Consider the following 24,880-nt stretch of genomic DNA (forward strand, 5'->3'; position numbering starts at 1 on the left):
TCCCAGTGTGGCTGAAGATTAAGACGCCTGGGAGCGCTGTGGGAAACGAATTGGAATGAGGGAAATTTGAATTCTATGTTAGGAAATTCGAAAATTAGGCTAAAGGCAATGAGGAGCCAGCCGGAGTCTGCAGTCAGGGGAGTGGTGTGATAAGAGATGTGTAGTCGGAGAATTCTGCCAGGGAGCGCAGGACGACCTTGGCTGGGGAGCAGCTGGAGGCAGGAGACCAATTAGAAGGTTAAGGAGATAGACCAGCTGAGATGTGAGGCCCCAATTAAGCCAGAGCTGGTATTTGCCAGGCCTGCAGGAGACAAGGCTGGCTGAGGGAGAGGGGTCAGACAAGGCGAGTGCTTCCACGGAGGCAGGCTAACGCCTGTCACCAAAAGAGGGGCTGTGCCAGAAAGAAGCGGGGTGAGGTGGGGCTGGGGCTGTCTGCTAAGGGAGGAGAGGGCTTGGGGGTCGAGGAGCCAGTTTCAGAGTTCAAGAGTGAAGATCCTGGGTCACTCGAGGCCCAGGGATCTGATTCTCACCCCCCCCCCGTTTCGCCAGGTATCCTTCAATAACTGATTATTTAATTTGCATTTAACGATATGATAATATGTTAAATGAAGCTCTGAAATGGACTTGAGCTTAAACACAGGTGAATTAAATGTAAGCATATTACATCCAAGTTAGTCCTTCAAAACGCTGTGAAGGACTAAAATGAGGCCACTCAATTAAACCTGAATTTAGCTACAGCGCCGCACTGGGCTGGCCGACCCCAGGGCTGGGCTACCCCGGGGGCACGGCCAATTAACAGGGCAGAGAGCGGCTCCCCTACTAGACGCGGCGACTCATCTGGCCGAGAGGCAGCATCAGGCTTACTCCGGGCACGGGGCTACCAGAGCACTGACTGATGCAGTGACAGGCAGTAAGGGGTCCAGAGGTGACTGCAGCCACCTCTACAGACAACACAGCATCCTTCTCAGCTTCCGCATTTGATGGAGCGGTAACAGAGCTACTCTGCCGTCATTGTTCTCCACCCACCTCTGTCCACCCGGGCTCCCTGGCTGCCCACCCTCCCCATGACCCCTTCCCTCCAGCTCTGGGCGCTGGAGGAGCCCAGGCAAGTTCATCACTGTCTTGCGCAGTGCAGCCTGGGAAGTCCTCGAGGACAGACGCCTGTCAATCAAGGTGGGTGAAAGGACCTGACTCTCTGGGCTTTGAGTCCCACTGCTGAGAGGGAAGAGGCTGGGCTGGCAGTTCCAGCCCGAACGGCCAGCGAACAGTGACGTCAAACGGGGAGGTCTCCGCCAGGAAGACAGAAAGGTAAAATTTAAATCTAGTACATTTCCTCACAAAATACACTTAGAAGCTATGAAACTGTGAGAAGCGAAGAAAAGCTTTGATTTTGGGGGTGTGGGGGGTGAGCTGGGGAGGGCGTTGGCATTCAGTGTTCAATAAAGCTGAGTTGTCCTAACCACTTCCACCCTGTCATTGTTCCTGATCTCGAGTTGCTGAAGGTCTCCTGGATGAGTCAAGACTTACACATAGTACACAATGAGAAAAAAAATGAAAAAAAAGACTTTTGTTATAGTTTATAATAAAGAACACAACTAAATAAAATCAAGTGCTGGAATGCATAACACTGACAGCACCACCTCCTCCAGGAAGCCCTTTCTGATTTCTTGAGCCAAATTTGATTCCTCCTCTTCCTAACCCTTCATAGCTCTTACTGTCAAACAGAAACTTAGATACACAAACTATTTTTAAATAGGCAGATGGTGATTAATGAACAAAAATCAATGTGATTCCCTTTGAAGCCAGAAGTATCATGTGAAGGGTTGCTATCTCTAAAAACCTGAACCTTCATACATCATCCACGAGGGCAGAGACTGTATCTGGTCTGTTTGCCAATGTGCCTGGCACATAGAAAGCATGCGATAGATACCTGCCATATGACTGAATCTGAGAAAAGATGACACACAGTTCCTGCACCGCTTAATTCTTATACAACGCGACCTTTATAGTTCCTTAACGGAGGCGCGCCATCATCTGTAGGCATATTCTCCCCTAACTTTGACGCTAACTCAGCCACGCTGCTGAAGTCAGACTTCGTATATTGATTGCTCCCAGGTATTAAAAAGTTGTCTCCTCCTAGAGCACCTGGTGATAAAGGAGCAAATTACACCTGTAATTTCCTACAAATTTTCAATGGGCAGGAACTCTGTGTGTGCGTGCAGTGCTGGTAAAGCATACCAGAGGCTTTAGGAGCAATGCCTGCTGTAATTTAAGCTTTCAAGTTAAGTATGAAATTCCTGGAATAATTTATGGTAATAATACTAGGTATCTACAAGAAGCCTTTTCAGGAGAGTGAAAAATGCCTTATGGGTTTTATTTAATTAATCTTCACAGATGTCTTGGGCGTTAGAGGCACGCGGTATTATTATTAGCTCCATTTTACAGGATGGAAGGCAAAGAAGACAGTGGCTTGACCATAACTTTGCTGTCTTGTCTTTTGGTTCCAACAGAGACTAGGCATTCTAAAATCAGGACCCAAGATCTAATGCCCCTCCCATACACCAGAAAGTTTCCCCTCAGTCATTCAACAAAAGAGACACTGACGCCTTCAAACCTTTTCATCCGCCTAACGTTACATATTTTCCATCATTCCCCAAACCATCCCTTCTGATCTAGCCAAGATGACTTTCTGGCGCCCACTTAGGTCCACCATGGAATGTTGTCCTTTCTACTATTAATCCAAGCTGTTCTATAGATTATAGAACAGAATTATCTTCCTTTCACACACTCTGAATTGTAGCACTCCCTGCCTTTATTTATTTATTTTTTTGCTGGGGAAGAGTCTCCCTGAGCTAACACCTGTTGCCAATCTTCCTCTGTTTCATATGTGGGCTGCTGCCACAGCACAGCCACTGACAAGTGGTGTAGGTCTGTGCCTGGGGACCGAACCTGAATCACTGAAGTGGAGCATGCCGAGCTTAACCACTAGGCCACTGGGACTGGTCATCCATGCCTTTATTATTAAATTTTAATTTAGCTTTACATTTTTATTAAAGTAATAAATATAACAGTACAGAAGACTTTTAGCCTTAAAGATTACTTCTAGAACGTCTAGATCAAATACTTATTATTTATTGCACTTTCATCTTAGATAATAACTCCCTGATATGAAACCTAAGGGCTTAACTCCCTTAATTTAGCTGCCTTCTCTTTAGCTCTTCCCAGAGTTTGATGTGAACATTATTACTTTCATTTCTTCTATTTTCTCTTTCTTGTTCCTTTAAAGCAAAAAAAAAAAAAGTACGTATGTTCGCTCAAATCCCAGGGCATTCTGGTGAACAGACTGGCTCTCTGCAGCCCCCAGCTAGCCTATTTTCAGCTGGCACTTGTATCATATTTTATTGATTAAACAACTTCTGTTCGATTTCTGATTTTTGTAAGTTTGCTAAAATCTCACATTCATTGGAAACACTTCTTTCTACTTCCTTCCCTGATATGGGATTATTTCCTAACAAGACTGTTGTGTTCCTGTGTCACCAGGTCTCAGGAGCATCAAGCTGTGTCCACCATTTTGAGCCACGGGTCACTCCTCTATGCCCATCTTGACCAACACATCTATGCTGCTTCCTCTATCCATAAATTCTTTAATGACAAACACTGCTTTTTAAAATTTATCCCAAATATTTAATGCATTTTAATGTATTCTGGGTATAAAGGAAATATGAGGCTGATGATTTATGTGAAAAATAAAAGAACCAAAACAAACTGTAAATGCAAATTTCATCCCTTTTTTACATCAGAGACACAAAATTGCCACAAGTGAAACCACAGAACCAAGCGTGGCTCAATAACAGTCACATATAGAAACACTGGCCCAATAACGCCCAAAATCTATTATGGTGGGTTCAGAGTTAATCAAAGGACTAAGAAAAAGAGAAAACATTTTGTTATTATTTCTCCCCTGCTATCTCAAGAACCTCTATTTCTCTCTAAAAAATATGAGCACTTCAGGTAGATGCAGGAAACACTATACGCCAAAGATGCTTTGAATCTCAAATTGTATTATTTCAGTTACAACCAGCCTCTCTACCTTCTAGAATTGTTTAAATATATACATATATACTGCCCTATAGATATAACCTATACTAAATATATAACCTATATATATATAAAACTTATATTAAAAATATATTTAACCTATATTAAAATTTCCATAATTAAAAAATATTGGCTTTTGAGGACTTTTTCTATGTGGTGTTAGGTCTCAACTTAGTTAACTCAGGAAAATCTCCTCCCTTTAAGAATGCTATTTCAGAATAAGAATTCCGTCATGGCCATTTTAAAAAGCCCTTACAATCAGACCTTCTCTGTGGCAGAAGTTTTGGAAAACGTCACTTTATTTGACTGGTCCTACCTAACATTATAAACAGACTTCATAGTAATTGTTCCAAATGACAGAAGTATGAAATTTCTGTCTCTCTCTTCTTATCTCATTATCCTCACAATTTTCTTAGAAAAATGTAAGTATATATTTACTATATGTGTCTTACGCTGATCACGTCTCTATGTATTTAAGCCCCGAAAGTTCTACGACCATGTCTGCACATTTGCAAGACTGTGCACAGGAAATCAGGTGCTGCACGAAGTCTGCCAATACGTAAGACATAAACTCTCTAATTAATTATATTCAGAGACAGGATTATTTTATACAAATTCACTGCTTTATTGTTTCAGTATCTCAAGCTTATCTTCAATAACGACCGAAATATCTCTGAGGTGAGAAGTAGGGTTACGCAGGAAGAGTTGCATTCTTAGAAGGAGTTCTTACAGACCTGAGTGAGGGCAGCGCCTTAGCAAACCTCCCTTCTCCTATATGGTCCACTTCTTTAAGTCACTTAGCTTTCTCAGTTTCTTTAGCTTGAGAATTCTCAAAATGGTTCCCCTTTATCAGAAACGAAAGGTTGACCTCTGCACTGTTTAAACTGCTTGTGTCAAAACTCGGCTGCTCTTAAAAGACGGGAGGAGGGGCCGGCCAAGTGGTTAAGTTCTCGCGCTCCACCTTTGGTGACCCAGGGTTTCGCTGGTTCGGATCCTGGGTGCGGACATGGCACTGCTCATCAGGCCACGGTGAGGCGGCGTCCCACATGCCACAACTGGAAGGACCCACAACTAAAAATGTACAACCATGTACTAAGGGGGTTGGGGGAGAAAAAAAAAAAAAGATTGGCAACAGTTGTTAGCTCAGGTGCCAATCTTTAAAAAAAAAAAAAAAAGGTGGGAGGAGAAATCTTCACTGAAAAGAGCCCAGGAGGCAAACTTTAATCAAAGAAAACAACAATCATTCTTTTCTTTGACTAGCATTCCATCTATCTGTAAGTTCTATAGATGTTTATTTGTTTACATTTGTTCCTGAAGGTTAAAAAGAACACTAACAGATGTTGGGAAGGAAACATTATTATAATCTAATCTGTTAGAAGAGATGAGGCTGACTTCAGAACATGGTGCATCCTTGGAAATCATGAGTCGGCCTGTGCGGAAATGTCAAGTGTGCATTCTTATTCCAACATTCACCTTTTGGAACATGCTTGGGAGACACTCACGTGAGAGTTAGTCTGACTGCTGTTAGGCAGCAGCCGCGTGTTAGAGAGTGAAATGACGCCCGAGAATGCTAGTGTGTTAGGAAGCACAATCTATGCCGAATGAGTATGCGAAGGTTCAGAGGGACATGTTTACCTTTTTCAGCTAAAGAGTAGTACAATGTAAATACCTACCAGTCCATCAATTTACACATTTTTTGCTACACTGAATTGAATGGAATCAAAATAATTAAGTTAGATCAAGCATTTGGTCAACTACTATGGATCCCAAATGTAAACTATAAATCATAAAAGCCTTTTGTGATGTACATATCTTATATGGTATCTTCTAAAACCATTATTTGAATAGGCTTCAACTGTAATCTGTAGGGCATACTCACAACTTAAAAAAAAAAAAAGAAAAAAATATATCCGCAATAAAATTGAGCTGACTGCTACTTTGCCCTAAATAGTGACTGTGGTTGGGGATTGAAAAATTTCCATCTCAAGTACCTGAGTGTGTAAAATAACACGACCTGCAGGTTAATTTGTCTGGCCCCTGTTAAATGGGTCTGGAAAATAGAGGAATTCCACAAATGCAAACTATGCATGGTTAACTGCTACCACCTGCCCATCAAAATCAGACCGAAAACTGTTGAGCAAAAGCAGCCCAATAACTATACAAGGGAATAAAAGATCATGAAACCAAGGTCATGAGGGCATGGGTCCTTTTCATTTTCCATTTTGAAGAATAAAACAAGCTTGGAATGCCATGTTTCCTGATTTTCAAAAACAGGAGTTTGAATTTATTCAGACACCAGAGAGACTGACAGCTTCATGCTTTTTTTAAACTCTCATCTTTTCACTAGCAAGTCTAAATGAGAACATCACAAAAGCAGGGAATGTTATGAATAGAGCCGAATGGATCATAGGATCCACTGTACAGACCCATGACACAGTCATGGCAAATGCTAATTATCGGTATGTCCACGGCCTTTCTTACTCCTAGGCTCATGGAACCTCAAAATCTGCACCTGACCCGTGTCTGTGTCCTCTTGGGCTTATTTACACCACTTCCATTACCCTCAAGGCACAATGTAATGCAATAAACAGATCTTACTGAAAACAATTAAAAGCAAAGTTTGTTCACGAGTCTGTACAACAGTGAAACTATAGAACCAACAGTGTGAAGGGAAGACAAATGTCTGTGCTCTCAACGTCCAGCATGAGCAGAGGGGAGAGGGGTGAGGGACCGGCTTACCTCTGGTGTGCCAAGAGCATGTTCTCCAGCTAAAAGCAGCATGCTCAGGCCGCCCATTTGAGTAGGATCTAAATAAGTCAAAAACAAATAAATCATCAATTTATAACCATGAAGTATGTATAATCCATGCAGAGTCAAATACAAAGACTAGCAATCAGAAATCCAACAGAATCACATATAACTTTTTATAGAAAACTTTAAAAACCCTTTATGTACCAACAACCTGGCATATATGTGCTCAGTACTCTTACTTTGTGAGCTTTTTAAACACCACTGTTGTCCCACCGTTCCAACACAGTGCTTTCTTCCAAATCACAGCTGTTTAGAACATGAGCTATCTCCTAATGAAAGGCTTCTTTCCTGACTGCCTAGGGGGTTTAGATGAATTTTTTTAAACAAAAGAGTGCTTATGCTTGTCTTCTAAGAAGTTTGAGATTGTTCTTCTCACATTGTTATTTCTGCCGTGTGAAATTGGGGCTGAGAAAAAGGTCCAGGCTATCGGAGAAACAGAGAGAAATTTTACAAAAAGGCCTCCAAAATCTAGTGGGCTTTGTTCAAATAATCTTTAAGATTTTCAAAAACAAATTAAACAGTGATGTATTTTTGACATTTTACATCTGAAGCGTACAGACAGGACCATCCTCAAAATATCTTTAAGATTTAAAATGAATCCTTTTTATATTACCCAAAGTCTTTGTTTTCATTCCTTTGATAATCAGTAGAAACAAAAAGACAAAATAAAAACAGGAGCGTGGCAGATTTCTGACTCAGGATTCTATCTAAACAAAGAAAGTATTACAGACAACAAGAAACCTAGATCCTTTAAGGTTGTCTTAAATGAATTAAGTTTCAGAACTGCAATGAAATAACACATGTGAAAATGCCTCCCTCAGCACCTATCCTAGTGCATAAAGGTCCTCAATAAAGGCATTTTTAATTTTAGGGATCTCTCTACAATTAAACATGAGGACCAGGCATCTTGTTGCCTGAAGAGATTTAGGAGTTTCTTTCTGATTTTTGATTTTTTGTTTAAAGGTAGGCCCTTAAGTCATCTTTGTACATAGTCTGTCTCGAGAACTCATGAAGCAACTCAGATTGCACCTTATATAGAGTCAAATTAAAAAACGATTGAAAAAAGAATCTGAGAGAGTTAAAAATTAAAAAAAAAAGGAAGAGGTTATTAGAGGGGATAGTGTGTCATCAAATGATCAGGTGGTTAAGAAATAGCCCAGTGTTGGAAGGCAGCCACAGAGGAAGACACCGATGGCGAATACACGGGAACACCGGCTGATTTGACGAAACAAGGCTCTTTGCTGTTGTTTTAAGATTCCATCCTTAGTTAAGTGTTAAGTTTAAGAACTACTCTGGCTGTTAAAACAGACACTTAAATCTATTTAAAAATAAAAATCAAGAAGGGGAGATGAATATAACAAAGCACAAGTTTAATTTGGTTCTTTGGGCAGCTAAATACTGTTGCTGCTGTCATTCTAGACGTTCTATTCAGGAGGGCTGGAGGATGGCTTTCTAATAAGGACAATGCATTAGTGCAAATTCTAAAGTAGAACAGGAACACATTTCCCAGATAATTTATTTCAGTTATATGCCAACGTGACTTTGCAGGAAGTTTGCTGTATAGACTCTAAAACGCAGACCAAGGAATTGCCATCATCCTTTATATTAATTTATACTTACATAATGTTATTCAGAAATATCAAAAATATATAAATAGCATGCTTTCCCTCCTCCAAAGGGGTCATACTAAATTAAATTCTACATAGCTTTTCATTCTTGGAAATCACACATTTGACGGCTTTGGGGTTATTCAAAATAGCAAAATCTCATGTGATAAGGACTATCGGGAAAAAGACAAAATGAGTTTCATGTTGAGGAAAAGCTTCACCTGGCCTCTAAAAGTCCTACGGTATCGGCTAGATTCAAAAAGCTAAGGACCATGTTTAATTAAAGGCAAACTAATTTGCTTTCACTGTGCTGAACAGGGACATAACTAGAAATGCTGGACCAGTGTCACCCACTATACACTAGCTCAGCGAGGACTCTCATTGTGGATTCCCAGCACCCCTCACCAGTCCTTCGGAACGACGTAATGCGAGGGGGATGTTCTCCTTTCCAGCATTTCACTTTAAAGAACGCTGTTTTTAAAAGCTGACATGTAAATATCTTGTTGAAGTCTAGGTCCCGTTTTCAATTTGTAGGTATAAAAGGTAGACTAGTAAACTGTCAGAAGTGGTGCTACAGTCATCTTTTACAGCTTTCTGTAGTTTTTCTACAGTTATTTTTGGTTTGTGAAGAGACATTGTATGCAAAAAACCTACAGAGACTGATGTAGATTTAGTATTGGGAGAAAAAGTAACGGAAGATAAATAATAATCGAAGGAATTCCAGTAGAAGCCAATCGTCCATATAGTCTTCTTTGGTCCTGATAACAGAATGTTTTATAGAACACACCAATTGCTAGAATCTGGGAAGCGCAGAAAGCTCACCAAGACTACTGGCAAGTGGGTTGAAGCTAAAATTGTCTATAAAATGACAGCTACAACAAGGACAGATCTCTGGGTTCTTCTGGGATATGCAGAAGCATCATTTCGGAAGCTCACCTAGAATTATACTACACACACTTACATCACAGTCACCCCAAGCGTTTGTCCCCCCAGAATGCTGCCATTACGTTAGACTGCCTTTCTCGGTTTATGTAGGACACCAACACATCCTTGTTATGCTATGAATCACACACTGCACTATTAAATCTCATTAGGTCTACTGGCTACTAAAAAAATGAGGTGTCCTCACAATGTTGTGCAACCTTCTCTCCTAAGCTTTCTGTATTGCAAATGGTTCAGTGCTCTCGTTTTGAAGAACATTTGCTTGTAATAATGAAATAGGAACCTGATAGCTCAACACCAACTTCACTGCCTCCACTCTGTCCAATCTCCCAATTGCATCCTGGAAAATTCCTCTTTTGATTCCTGCATTGCAACAGCCAGGGAAGACACAGCCATTTGCAGGGTGAAGATAAATACTTTATTTCATGGTAATAAATGCTTCAGCATTCCTTACCACCCAAAGAGTATTAAAGGTCCCATAATAAATGGGACCATCTGGAACTTTAAATTTGCCCAGCCCATACAGGAACTGGGGTAGGAAGTGGGTAGGACTGGAATTCCCTCTAAGAAACAGCTGTCAGATTTGTCTCAGATTTGCGATGGAGTTGTTCATATTCTTGCCCTCAATGCTTCAGATCCTCAGATGACCTACATAGTTGTGACTTTTTAAGTACCCACGATAACGAAGGTGCTTACTGGGACAGCTTAATAGTGTATATGTGTGTGTAAGCTGTTTTGTTACATTAGAAAATTCCTTGAGCTCCTGACAGTCTCTACATTGCTGTCTGCTTTTCCATAATATCAATGTCAGGAATTCACATATATTTATAACGACCCTAGCACTTGGTCTGTACCTCCTTCCTTTAATTCTTTATACACATTCTATGCATGTCATGCTCCAAAGCTTTAAGATATGCTATATATTTCCACTGGTTATAAATTTCACTTCGCTTCTCTCTCTGTATTATTTGTTAAAAATATTGCCTAACGTATGGCCCCGTCCTTAAGGAAGGTAGAAACAGAGTCTAAACTCACCGGCCATTCCAAAGTTAAGCTGAGGCATTTCTTCGGTCTTAGCTTTCTTGGGGCTTGGTAAGTCTCTCGAAGAGTCAGACGGGAAGGCCCAGAGTTTCTTTCGTGGGTTGACAGTGGGTGTTGGGGATTTCACGGGCTTGTTTGTGGTAGGACACCATTTGTAGCCAGGATTTGCTTTCATAAATGCATCTTTATACTATGAATAAAGGATAACAGATTTTAATTAACACATAGGTTTAAAAAGTCCTAATAGCTTTCACTTCATCCCCTCTTTTAGATAATGAGTGAAAAAAACTTTCAGTAACTTCTGTGGCTTTCCTGGTACAAGAATGACAATCTCAGGACACAGCTTTAGAGACAGGACATTTTATCTACCTAAAAGTTCATTTGTGGGATGAGGGTACAGAGACAGAAAATTTTGCACCTTTTAACCCTCAGGTTTTTTTCAGTATCCAAAAAGCTGTCTGACCTTAGTGGAGAGAGGGAGTTATTCATCAAGGAAAGAGCCAAGGGCTTTGAAGGCAGAAAAACCAGAGTTCAAACCCTAGCATTCCCACTTAGGGTTCCAGTGAGCAAGGATGGAGAACGACGTACCCTCTCTGGGCTTAGCCTTAGTTTCCATAAACTGAGACCAATACCACCAACACCCAGGGTTACTGTAAACAGTGATGCACAGTGCAGCAACTATTTCAGAGTAGGTCTCCGGTCCACATTACAAAGTCAATACCAGGGCCAGTTACCAGATTCCACCCACTGCTTAATTTGACAAGTACAGTAAAAATTAAATCTATGCTTTGATGTACTAGTGAGGCAAATGTAGGCAAACTTAACAGACCAAAGTAGCCAGCTGTGGAATAAACCAACCAAGATCAAGAATGGGAGAAGGGGAACAAGGCAGGACAAAGTGATGCACAACTTTTCAGTTATTTGAAGATGTAGGGCCATGAAGAGGAAAGAGTATTGGGTGCACAGTCTGATGACCTGGGTTCAAGGCCCACCTCTGCTATTAGCCAGCTATGGACATTCAGCAAGCTGCTGAACCCTTCTCAGCCTGAATTACTCCATCCATGAAGTGTAACTATACCTGCCAACATCCCAGGGTTCTGTAATCGGCATGCATGATCACAAATGTTACCGTGCTGAGAGCTGTGATGTGTGATGATGCAATTAATCCATCAGAAAATTTGTCTTTCCTTGGAAGCTTCAGCCTTCACTGACAATGTCTTCCTCTCTCCTTGATTTTTCTGTGACTTTCTCCTATAACCCTTTCTCCCAACTCTGCCACTTCTTCCCCCTTTCTTGACAACAAAACTAAACGAAATACATTTATCACTATTCATTATATATTGCCAACAGTTATGTCATCTGATAAAATGTATTTTCCATGTATTCGTCAGTCTACTGGATATGTTACTAAATTAATACAATTCTTTCAATCCTATAAGCTGGTCTTTTAAAATGATCACTTGGTGTGTAAAATTAACTAATTTAATGTAAGCTCCAAACAGCTTTTTATTTAACCCAATAGGAAAAAAGGTTCCTTCATCCTTGGTATAAGGAAAAGTATATGTAATCCAAATAAACTTTTTCCACCACTTCACTTTAAATCACATAAATGAAAATTGTACTATAGATAATATAAAGCAATGTTAATTGTCAATGGTTTAGAATTATCCCAAAGTTATCTTAATTCAAATTTTCTGAATAATCCTTTTTTTTTTCACTAAAAGCTGTATATCTGCGTGTTGATACACAGACATGTAGAAGGAAGGTAAGCATAAAACATGGTAAGATACAGCTCTACTTTTCTTACAAAATAATTAAAATAGGTCACAAGTTCAGAGCCGAATTAGAATTTACTACACACAGCAGAATATACTTGGAGGTATCAAATGTGATATAAGAGACACCCTACCCCAGCACATTCACGTGCTCGGGGGGGATTTACATATTAAGCTGAGGCAGACAAACAGACTCGCCTGCTGTCTGGAGGTGGAAAGCGACAAATGGCAGGAGGAGATGAAAATGGAAGAAGCAGACAACAAACATCATTACTGTGTTCCAGTAAAAGGCACACGGGCTGGGTTTGTCAGATGAACAGTCATTTGGACAAAGGTCACCATACTATAAAGTGACAAAAGACTTTCAAACAAATTAATTAACATATTTGTCATGAGAAATAAAAAAGAAATTTTGGTAGTTTTTAAGAAGAAAGCCCCAGTTATGAAAGATGCTGGACAGATGTCACCAGCACTCAGATTTCTTCATTTCTTAGGTCTCCCCTTCCTCCTTTCCAATGTTGAGCTGCTAGATAAGTTTTTTTCCAGTATGATACCACATCCCCTGCTAAGAATCATTCAGTAATTTTCTTTGGTGAAAATCAATACATGTAATGGAACGTGATAACACTGTCATCCTTATGGAAGGAATTATGTTTAAAGCACTGATGACACTAAGTAAGGCCAGCTTAAACTAACATGATACGGAGCTGTGCTGAAGACAACACAAAGCAGTGACATCACTGACCATAACCATTTCTCTTCCTCTTGCACATATTCCACCCACCCACTCATCTCAATGTTTGTGAGCACTGAGTTGATGACAGACACTGGAAAGAAAAGAGCATGAATTAGGGTCTCTGCCTTCAAATTGTTTACAATCTACAATTAGCCACAAACATATTTCTTTTTACACATGGTCCATAAACCTTGCCCTGGCTCAGGCATGAAAAATGGATTTGCAAAGGGCCTGTAAAAGGGGAAGCTACCTACGAGTTGAAGGCCAAAGGGTAAGAGAAAGGTCTAGTGTATGTGGGGTTTTATGGAAAACAGTAAAGGAGAATTCACTATGAAGGATTAACACTCTGTAACTGTATCACAATATTAACCTTGCAGATTCTTAAACTCAATGTAAATGTTCCATACCAAGACATTCATTAGGTCAATCAAGCATATATATTGAGCAAAAAGGTTAAGAATGTGGGAGACAGAGATAAGAATAACAAACAGCGCTTGTCCTTAAGGAATGTAAGACTTAGATGGAGATGCCATAAATTCACGTAAAGACACACAGGTCAACACAGGCAGTGTGTGAACGCCAAGTGAGGGCGGAGAAAGGAAGAGCCTCAGGGTGTGAGGACAGCTGTCTGTCCTTGGAACTTGGCACCTCATTAATCACTTGCTCTGATTCAGCTATAGGAGGCAAGAGAAAGGTTGAAACGTTTGTTGTGATGAGGTTATTAGAAAGGGATTACAGAGAAGGCTGAGTAAGGGAGAAAAGAGGGAAGACTATATACAGTCTGAAACAAACAGCTGAGTAAAACTATTAGCATGCTGGCCAACCATGTGGGCAAAAATCCATCATTACAGGATTGAAAGAGCCAGAGAGGCCCCACCCATCTGGATCCCCAGGGCAGGGCTATTCTTGCTGCAGTGGGAGGGGAAGCTCAGTTATCCTCCGAGAACATCAATCATGGGCTACTGGTCCTATCTCATAGATGACTAACTTCTTATACTGATTTTCAAAAACCTCCCATTAAAATAAAAATTCACCATATGGCTTCCAATTTTTTTCTGCAAATTTCCAACACATTAGATAATCTAAGTGAATCTACTTTACAGACACAGTTCCTAACTTACAAGATCCTCAGTAAATACTGGCTTCCTTCTCTCTGACCCCAACTACCACATTTCATTAGCAATAATAATAAATCACTATTATTCAGGATGGTATTAAATACATATCCCTGGTCACAGTATTTTTCCTACTTCATATATAACAACAAACGATTAAGCCTTTCTGTTGCCTTGTCATACACCAAAAGACAATACTCTATTATGTTACTCTCTCAAAAACTGGGTCCCAACACTAAATACTTTTCCAGATCATTTATAAGAATGGAAATTTGAGGGACGGGCCCCATGGCCAAGTGGTTAAGTTCACACGCTCTACTTCGGCGGCCCAGGGTTTTGTGGGTTTGGATCCTGGGCGTGGACATGGCACCACTCATCAGGCCATGCTGAGGCGGTGTCCCACATAGCACAACCAGAGGCACTCACCACTAGAATATACAACTATGTACTGGGGGAGTTTTGGGGAGAAGAAGAAGGAAAAAAAAAGAAAAAAAGAAGGTTGGCAACAGATGTTAGCTCAGGTGCTAATCTAAGAAGAAAAAAAAAGAACAGAAATTTGATCTTAAAAGCACCTTACTGTCAATGAAAGACATACTTAACCAACTGTTCTCCAATTGTTTGTTTTTAATTGGGGGGGGGGGGTACTATCTAAAAGTCCAACCAATAGTTTTTCCAGCTATTGTTACAGTCTAGATCTTCTCAACAGAGGGAGAGAGAATGGCGGCCCTGGTGAGGCCGAGTAAGAAGGGACCCTGGGAATGTCCACACAAGAAAACACAGCTGATTCTGGTGCAAACCATTGAAATATCGCCATGAAATAAAATCTACCAGAATTGTGGAGGAGAGATTACACAGGAAATTATCCGGTATTTTAAAAAGAGATATAACACATTTTTAATTTTATAACTATGCATGGGGCTAAGTGAAACCCTAACATCATAAACCGTGAGACCCCGTACCTCCTCACAGCAGCAGGCAGACACCGCATTACACAGGCTGGAAGCAGAAAGGAAGACATCCGAGGGGTGGCGCGAATCTGTACCACCTTAGTTCCACGACCTTTCCCTCACAGAAATTTAAAAATTATCATTTAGATAATAAGCCTCAATAGTACTATCTGATCTGAACTAATGTTGCTGGATATTTTTAACAGTAAGAAAATTAGACAGTTTTATGTGACAGGACGTTGACTTAATATTTTAAGTTATACATTGACCTGTAAAACTTTCACGATACAGCTACTCCAATAAAAATTATACACTTCAAAAAGTGACTTGACTAAGTGACCAGGATCATTTGGCTGTTTGATTGTGGAAAAGTCACAAATGTGAACCTGGGTGCACGGGCGCTAGCTGCAGATACGGTTCCCTAAACCGAGATTATTGCGGCAACAGTGCTCATTTCCGTACATAAAACTTTTTTGAAAGGACAATTTTACTTCCTCATTTGGGTAATTAGGAGAAAAGTCAGTTTAATCAGTTTGTGCTAATAAGAAAATCAAAATTCAGAATGTCTTTTAAAATGCAATTTTGTTATTTTACCTACATTTCTGAAAATGTATTAATAGATAAATTCATACGTTAACTAACTGGAATTGAAAAATGCTCATTTTCCTTAAAAAATTTGTTCACTTAGGTTTAGTAATTTCCTTAAACACTTTAAACTTTCTCCTTAAAAATAGTTTACAGCATGAATCTGCAATTTTTGAAACAGTCCAGAAGTTAACTTTTATCTACATCTCTTTGAATGGTCAAATTCCAAAGTAATCAAGATTTAATGTAGTAAAATCTTAGATGATATCAGAGTATTAGGTACCTCAATCAATCTAAAACTTAACATCTGAAACCAATACCAAAATGAGTTTTAGGAGACTCAGTTTAAAGTCTCAATCTATCACTCACTATGGGGTTTATTTATCACCAGCTATGGGGTCTTTATAAAATCCTTATAATTTTATTTTATTTGAATACTTCAATGTTAGTGTTTACTAACAATTAGCAAATGGACTGATACTTCTGAAATCAAGCTGGTCACTTATCTGAACATCTATCTTGTTAGGGGTTCATAATCACACTGGACAATATGTGCCAAGTTGGGCAAATGATACATTTAGTTTGTTGATTCTCCTGTTTCAAAGACTAATTTTGCATTTTAGTAGCCTTTCATTGTGTTAACAGTTCCCAATAAAAATAGTAACTAATGACTACATAGAGAAAAATCAAGTACAAACACATATTTGCTTGTCAGGAATAGTGATAAAACTAACATTTGTGGAGCGTCTTAAACTTTACAGAATGCTTGCACCTATGTTGCCTTATCTGCATCTTCCCTGCACCCTGTGAGGTCAGGCATCTCTACTGCCCTTACAGATGTGGAAACTTGGAAAGGTCAGAGAAGGGAGAAGGCCAAGTGTGAGACTCCATCTCGACAACTACCAACTCGCTTCCTTGGTTAATCCACTTAACCGTTCTGGGCCTCAGTGTCGTCATATTTAGCTTTTGGAAGATAATATCTACCTCATGGAATTAATCTGAGGATTAAATGAGTTAAATGTTTATAGAAGAATCCTGGACCTTATAAAACAATATTCAAAAATTGATTATGATTTCAAAAATAAACACGTGAATATTTTTTTAAATTCAGTAAGAACATCCTGATATCTGGAACACAGGAATGGGAAAAGTCTCAGAAACAAGGAATATTGTAAAGCATGGAGCCCAAATCTTTGATTTTAGTACCCACATCCCCCAAAAGTGGTGGGGCCCCTAAGGATGCCACGCTCAGAAAACCCCGTACAGAGCAAGTCATTTCATTAGAGGAGGCCAAAAGTGGCTGACAGAGGAGAGAAATGTCACTGACAGCCAGAGTGGACCCAAAAGAAAGACCCATGGAAAAGCCAAGAGGAAATTCAAAAGAAGAAAACAGTTGAGAATCACTTAGGATACAGATAAAAATGTGAACGCAGCTCAACTGTTCACAAAGCTGTCACCAAATTACAGATTATAAAATATTTCTTGTTTGGAAATAATGAGTAGAAATTTACAAGAAAATCCAGAAGATGTCCTGAATACTTTAAGCAAGGAAGTATGTAGACAAAATTCTAAATAAAATTTCCAGGATAAATATATAAAATAAAAAGTGTTTAAAGGAACGTAAAGTTTCATCCTCTGGAAATCCCTTCAGGGTAACATAGGTTTCTCAAGGATGCTGGATAAGTGAGGTGCCACTCTGGTTTAGCAGGATGCAGGGTGCCACAGCAAGCCTGCATTCAGCATGACACGGGACAGCTAACAGAACTGCTCCAGGGTTATAATACATGAGGAAATGAGAGTATATCTTTTTTGGAGAAGAATCCATTTCTGATGAAACCAAAATAAAGGAATGAATGGTCTTTAAAAAAGGATCCCAGTTGAAATAAATAACCAAAAATAGTTTATTTTTATCTTGAGGAAGAGCGAATCACTAAAAACTCCATGGAGTTTCGGGGTATGATAATCTTTCCTAGAGTATTGCTAACAACAGACACTGACATTGACAAAAGGCTATTCCAGTTTATGTCCAAGCGAAGGTATTTTATTGCATTTAACTCCTTGGCTATTTTACTGGCATATCACTGAACCTCCACACTTCTCGGCCTGGTCGCTCATGATTTTTGCCTTGACATCATCACTTCCTGTTACTCTCCTATACACATTCTAGGCTTGGGGTAAAACAGACTTTCTTGTTCCTGAAATTGTTCTTACTTTCCCACATTTGCCCTCATCCTTGCCTTTCTCTCTGAATCCTAAACGAAAGCCCAGGCCAGATTCTATGCACTTCTTGAAGCCTCTTCTGAACTACCCCACCTAACCCCCAGCCCAGCACAAACAGACTCTTTCTGTGAGATCCAGGACATTTTACTGTTACCATTTTTGCTAAACTTACTCAAATCTACTCATCTCTCAGGCATCTAAAGTGAGCAGTGTGTATTAAAAGGGCACTACAGTCAGACAGACAAGTTCCACAAATGGATGACTGGCTGGTCAAGATGCTAACTCTAAAGAGCCATAGGTCCCTGCTCTGAACAATGGGGATGATCCTGACTGAAATTACATGCTTGTGCTTATGTAAAACAGCAAGCCTGCAATGAACCAATCAACCAATGAAGATACACATTCTGCCTCATGCCTCTGATCCTACAAAAAAAGGAGGGAGGGGGTATCATAGAGGTCATTCAAAATTGTCTTAACTTTCCAGGTCCTCCCCTCTTCTTTGCACTGACTCCGCTCTACCTGAAGGTCAAGATATGTGAGCCTCTAAAGTGATTGTCAATTAATTCATTATGATCATTAGTTTACGTGACATGTGGAAGGTTCCACAAATATCCTAGGCAAAAATGCAGACTTGTATTCCTACGCTTTTAAGAGTACATACATAAAGATGATAAAAAGTAAAAGTATGCGAAAGAATGAAAGCAGACCACTGTCTTACACCATACACAAAAATTAACTCAAAATGGATTAAACACTTGAATGTAAGACCTGAAACCATTAAACTTCTAGAAGAAAACATGGGCAGTACACACCATCAGCCTTAACAGCATATTCTCAAGTACCATGTCTGATCAGGCAAGGGAAACAATAAAAACAATAAAGAAATGGCACTACATCAAACTAAGAAGCTTCTGCACAGCAAAGGAAGCCATCAACAAAATGAAAAGACAACCTAACAATTAGGAGAAGATATGTGCAAACCATATATCTGATAAGGGGTTAATAGCCGAAATATATAAAGAACTCATACATGTCAACAACAAAAAAACCCAGTAACCCAATTAAAAAATGCACAAAAGATCTGAACAGACATTTCTCCAAAGAAGATATACAGATGGCTAACAAGCACATGAAAAGATGTTCAACATCATCAACTATCAGGGAAATGCAAATCAAAACTACACTGAGATATGACTTTACTCCCGTCAGAATGGCTATAATCCACAAGACAGCAAGTACTGGAGAGCATGTGGAGAGAAGGGAACTCTCATACACTGCTGCTGGGAGTGCCAACTGGTGCAGCCACTATGGAAAGCAGTATGGAGATTCCTCAAAAATGAAGAATAGGGGCCGGCCCCGTGGCCGAGTGGTTAAGTTCGAGCGCTCCGCTGCGGCGGCCCAGGGTTTGGATCCTAGGCGCAGACATGGCACTGCTCGTTAGGTCACGTTGAGGCGGTGTCCCACATCCCACAACTAGAAGGACCCACAACTAAGATATACAACTATGTCAGGGGGTTTGGGGAGATAAAGCAGGAAAAAAAAAAAAAGATTGGCAACAGTTGTTAGTTCAGGTGCCAATCTTTAAAAAAAAAAAAAAAATTAAGAATAGAACTACCATACGATCCAGCTGTTCCACTGCTGGGTATTTATCCAAAGAACATGAAAACACAAATGTGTAAAGGTACATGCAACTCTTATGTTCACTGCAGCATTATTCACAATAGCCAAGACTTGCAAGCAACCTAGGTGCCCATCAAGGGACAAATGGATAAAGAAGATGTGGTATATAGACACAATGGAATACTACTTGGCCATAAGAAATGATGAAACCCAGCCATGTATGACAACATGGAAGGACTTTGAGGGTATTATGCTAAGTGAAATAAGTCAGACAAAGAAAGTCAAATACTGTATGATCTCACTCATAAACAGAAGATAAAAACAACAAACAATCACATAGAGACAGAGATTGGATTGGTGGTTACCAAAGCGGGGTGGGGAGAGCGAAAGGGGTGATGAGGCACATGAGTGGGGTGATAGATTGTAATTAGTCTTTGGGTAGTGAAGATGATGTAATCTACAGAGAAATCGAAATATAATGATGTACATCTGAAATTTATATAACATTATAAACCAGTGTTACTGCCATAAAAATATGTATGTATATAATTTTTTTAAAAAAGTAAAAGCGATATTGTTTCTGGGTCTCCTAACAGGCAGTCAAATAGTCAGAAATTAGAACCTATGGGGACTGGCCCCATGGCTAAGCGGTTAAGTTCATGTGCTCTGCTTTGGCGGGCCAGCGTTTCTCTGGTTCAGATCCTGGGTGCAGGCCTAGCACTGCTTATCAAGCCACGCTGAGGCGGCAGCCCACATAGCACAACTGGAAGGACCTACAACTAGAAGATACAGCTACATACAGGGACCTTTGGGGAGAAGAAGAAGAAACAAAAAAGACCGGTAACAGATGTTAGCTGAGGGCCAATCTTTAAAAAAAAAAAAAAAAAGAACTCTTGAACACCCACAATACTGCACCAGCACGCACACTGCTGAACTTAAGAAAGTAATCCAGGCTACATCCTTAGGATAGCATTTTTTATATTACTTATAGCCAATTATTGCTCTAATGAGATTAATCAGAGAACAAGAAACCTTCATTCAATCATTTTTTTCAACAGCACAAATTAGTACTGGGCAACAATTCAAGAAACTGAAAACAAATCCCAGAACAGGTGCTTCCTCTCCCCAGATGCACTAACAGAAAATAATCAGGGGCAAAGGAAGGGTCAGAGAAATCTCCAACAGGTGAGAAAACTACTCTCAAAGTTGTATTAATTATTGCTCATTTCTTTTTAAAAAAACTTTTGTTTTTAAAATGTTTCTTTTAAAAACAAAAAGAGAAAGGAAAAAAGTAAGTATTTCTCATTCAATTGATAATGGCAGAATAGATGCTGGTGAATATCACGTAAGCATTCACATTCACATGCAGACTACGGTGAAAGTATGTCTTGTTCTCAACAGAGAAGACGTTTTATATTTGGGAGTTTATAATTAAAAGGTTACACATATGAAACAGTTTTAAAAATGACTGCCTGGGGGGAAACTTGAGGAATGAGACCATATTTATCACCAGCACCCCCCACAAGACCTGGTGCACTGAAGACACTCCCTAGGTTTTTGTTGGTTAAACTGACATTCCAGTTAAGGCTGCAATATTAACACAAAAAGCACCAGCACACTTACCTGCACTTTAATGTAATTTCAAAACCATTTAGTAAATAATTTGAAACAGGTAAGTATCACTTATGACTAGAAACCAACTGTACACTGATTTTGGAAGAAGCTGAACCTTCCACACTTTGCACTAGAAATGAGACAACATTTCCTAAGAGAAGCTATAAAGAAGGTGAGTGGCAAAGTGGAAGATCCAGTTATGGTCTCCACTGGGAGCAGACTGCAGGGGGCCCCTTAACAGATTTCATTACAGCCCCACAATGGTAAATACTGTGAGCCTAATTAAGTAATTAGTGAGGGATTTCCTGTATGAAAATAATACTTCCTCCTCTTAAAAGTGGCCACCTGTTGGGTTTGTAAATTAGCTGTATTTAAGAAAATGCAAACAATATACTCGGGACAGGCTGCATGTTATCCAAAAGCAAACTGGAGTGTTTAATTATAGGAAGCTATTGCAGTTCCCTCTGAGGGTTCAGGTAATTGTTTCTTTTACCAGATAAGCATGACTATGAAAGGATCTAAGACTATTTAAGGGGAAAGTTTGAGTGTTAACTACTGTTACGCTACTGGAAATCTACTGAAACATTTAAAATCATGTAGGTGACCGAGATTTTTAAATTTTCCAGATGCTCTACATAGTTCTAATCCTGATTTTAACAACAGCCAATTCCTGAAGCCTTATGTGATCATTAATTACATAGCAAATATGCTAATCATTTACTCTGGATTCAAATTTCCCTGAACATTGCATAAGGAAGTTTTATGTTCCATGTTGGCTTGTTAAACAACTCAATAAAACCAGAGCAATTGAAAGAATTACTTTTCCACATACTGAGATGTCTAATAAAATGTGTCACTTGAAACTCTGTATTTTGTCCCCTGCTACTTCATCTTTTCACAAACTTAACCAAAACTTGGTTTCCATGAAGTAAGATGGTTTGCACGTTCTAATATTGAAGAAATAATGTTAGAATTATTCTTTTCAAGTTTAATCATAATGGTATTACTTTGCTTTTTCCCTTACTTCCTAAATACATTATACGTTTTAAATGTACACTGACTGACCTTAATCTCAGATTAATTTAGAAACAGACTGGTATAGAATTTTTGAAGAAATTCAGTCACTGCTATCATTTTGGAATTGATTAATGTCCCACCTCTCTCAATAGCCTTCCTCCATGGAAATGCTTCTCACCAACTACGCCTACACAGCGCTGACAGGCATGCTCACAGCACATCCTGTTTCAGTGCGATTCATTCATTTACTGGTTTTAAGTATTCATGCTGCACTACCTACAGAGCAGAAACGAGTCAAAGCATATCTCTTCATAACCGTTTATTATAAAACGAAAAAGTGTTAGAGCGGAAGGGATATAAATCTTTGTCCAACTTCCTCATTCCAATACACATCAAAAAAGAAGAAGATGAGACCGGGAGATTGACTTGGATATGGTCACAAAGCTATTTAGCATCAAAACCACATCAATACTCTTTCCCAGGTTACAATCAGAGTTACCTAAGATTGTCATCTTTACCATGGCCATTATCTGACAGCAGAAGCTGGGTCCCTAGAAAAGCTTTAATATATATATATATATATTAAAGTATATATTATAAAGTATAAATATATATAAATACATATAAAGTGTGTATATATATATATATATCATTCATAACGAATAAATCATCATTCATAAAAATCAATCCCCTCTATCAATGAGTGGAGTATATACAATGAGAAAAACTTCTTGGTAATAAATTGCCCTTGGCATCTCCACCAGCATCTGCAAGGTGCACCCAGGACTCAGGAATAGGAAGAAAGCTCTTAAGTTTTCACTTAGCACTTGATTCAGGCTTCACCTTCACCCTTCTATACCTTTCGCAGGTTCTCCACGCTTGCTGACCGGGGGTTACGGGATTGGTTGCTCACAGCCACCATCAAACCTTGTCACTGTAACCTACCTCCTTGGCCATGTCTGTGTATTTTTGCTTTTCCTTTGGATCGAGAACAGCCCACCAATCAGCTAGGATCTTGGTAGCACCTCGGTTATCAAGCCTGGGGTGTTCCTGACGTACAAGGGAGCGATGGCGTTTGCAAAATAAGAGGAATGCGTTCATTGGCCTCCGGGCGCGCTGTTCTGGTGATTCATCGTCTTCGGTCTCACCAACATCTTGTTCTAGGCCATCAGCCCCAAGAAGCTGAACCTATTACCAACCAAAACAAAAGCCAGAAGTTTAACAAATCTTGGACAATTTCCCTTTAACAATTAGTCTTGGTTTTCAAATTATATTTTTTTCTTAGTTCCATTTCAACACCTTACAAATTGAAAAAAAAGATTTCTTAAAATCATCAACCACTGTTAGTGAGTGGTTGGTAACCAACTTATGATGCATTCTTCTGCTTAGTTTCTATAGCAACCTGTGCATGTCTCTATTAAATCATATGACATTGTGTTATAATTGCTTATGTTTTTTGCTCTCTCACTAAACAGTGTGCTCTTTGAGGACAAAAGCTCTCTTATCTACCTTTACAACCACAGCGCCTAGCTCAATGCCTGGTATAACATTAGTGCTTACCTAAATGTTGAATAAATGAATAAACTCGTTCTGTGATATATGGGTCTCAAGATTAGCAAGAATATCCACATAAAATACATGAATATTCCATCTTTCTCCTCTTTGGAAAGTGCTTTTTACAGCGAATAATATGAAAATGTGTAACATAAAAGTAGATAATAACCTAATATAGACTATACTCAATGTTTTTGTGCATATCAAAAGTGGAGCCTCCTACTGTCAAAATCAAAACAGGCATTCAACATTATTTGAAAGAAGAACTATGCAGTAAATTTTCAAGCCTGTAAATATCAGGCTTTCCTGTTTCGTGAAAAGCAATGGTGATAGGAATAAACTCACCTAGGATTATACCTTCAAAATCAGTTTTGAATCCTTCCTTTTCCTAAGCATTTCATTCAATTCATGGTCTTCAAGGACTCCTGCAAAGCTCTGACCCTGTCCATGCCATCTGTGCAATTCTCACTGCCACTTCCCTAGCACCACTCTGGCCTGTAGCCCCATCTTCCTGCTTTTAATCTCTTACAACACTTCCTGCACGTGGCCACAGATTAAATTGCTCAAAGCATATCTCTGATGACAGAATCTCAGAACATATCAGGATTGTTAAATATCTTCTACAGCTAAAATACAATTCTATGATATTTCTCAGAAACAGTGCAACCATGAACAGAAGTCCAGAATGCTTACTAAAACCATTTCTTTCATTTCTTGTTTCATAGTTAAAATCAAGAAGGATGGCGGTAGTTGTTAGTCTGCGTTATACAGTGGGGCGGGACTTAAACTTGCGTGGGCACTGCAGGCCCTGGAAGTCTTGTTAAAACATGGAGTGTTGGGTCCCATTCCCAGTTTCTGATTCTGTAGGTCTGGAGCAGGCCTTGAGAATCTGTATTTCCAACAAGTGCGCAGGTGATGCTGATGCTGCTGGGGTGAGGATCACACTCTGAGAACCTCTGCTATAAGGCAATCATGTTCTTTTATATCATGTTTATTGGGCAAATGTTACAGACAGATACTCTAGGACAAATCACTAGCTTAATCCAATTTGGCACTTTTTAAAAGCCTTTTAAGTTTAAACTAAGTATTGCAAATACATTTAATTAACCATCAATTATCTTCAAACGCAAATAGTACAGAACAATCTTGAAGTCACAGCTATCTGATTTAGAAATACTTTAGGGATTATTATTGGGGG

The 24,880-nt window shown here is 39.4% G+C and overlaps 1 protein-coding gene across 35 annotated transcripts in view; it reads right to left on the reverse strand.

Annotated features, from left to right (window-relative positions):
• The window catches only part of BBX (BBX high mobility group box domain containing), a 263,097-nt gene that overhangs the window by 67,069 nt on the left and 171,148 nt on the right, over positions 1-24,880 (reverse strand). For all 35 annotated transcript variants that reach the window (XM_023623822.2, XM_070242885.1, XM_023623825.2 and 32 more), the window contains 3 exons: positions 23,074-23,316; positions 10,494-10,689; positions 6,838-6,905 (listed from right to left, as the gene is read on the reverse strand). In XM_023623822.2, the coding sequence (XP_023479590.2) occupies positions 6,838-6,905; positions 10,494-10,689; positions 23,074-23,316 (507 nt within the window). The remainder of the gene's footprint in view (positions 1-6,837; positions 6,906-10,493; positions 10,690-23,073; positions 23,317-24,880) is intronic.

This window comes from Equus caballus, chromosome 19 (assembly GCF_041296265.1).
Source record: "Equus caballus isolate H_3958 breed thoroughbred chromosome 19, TB-T2T, whole genome shotgun sequence".
NCBI lineage: Eukaryota > Metazoa > Chordata > Mammalia > Perissodactyla > Equidae > Equus > Equus caballus.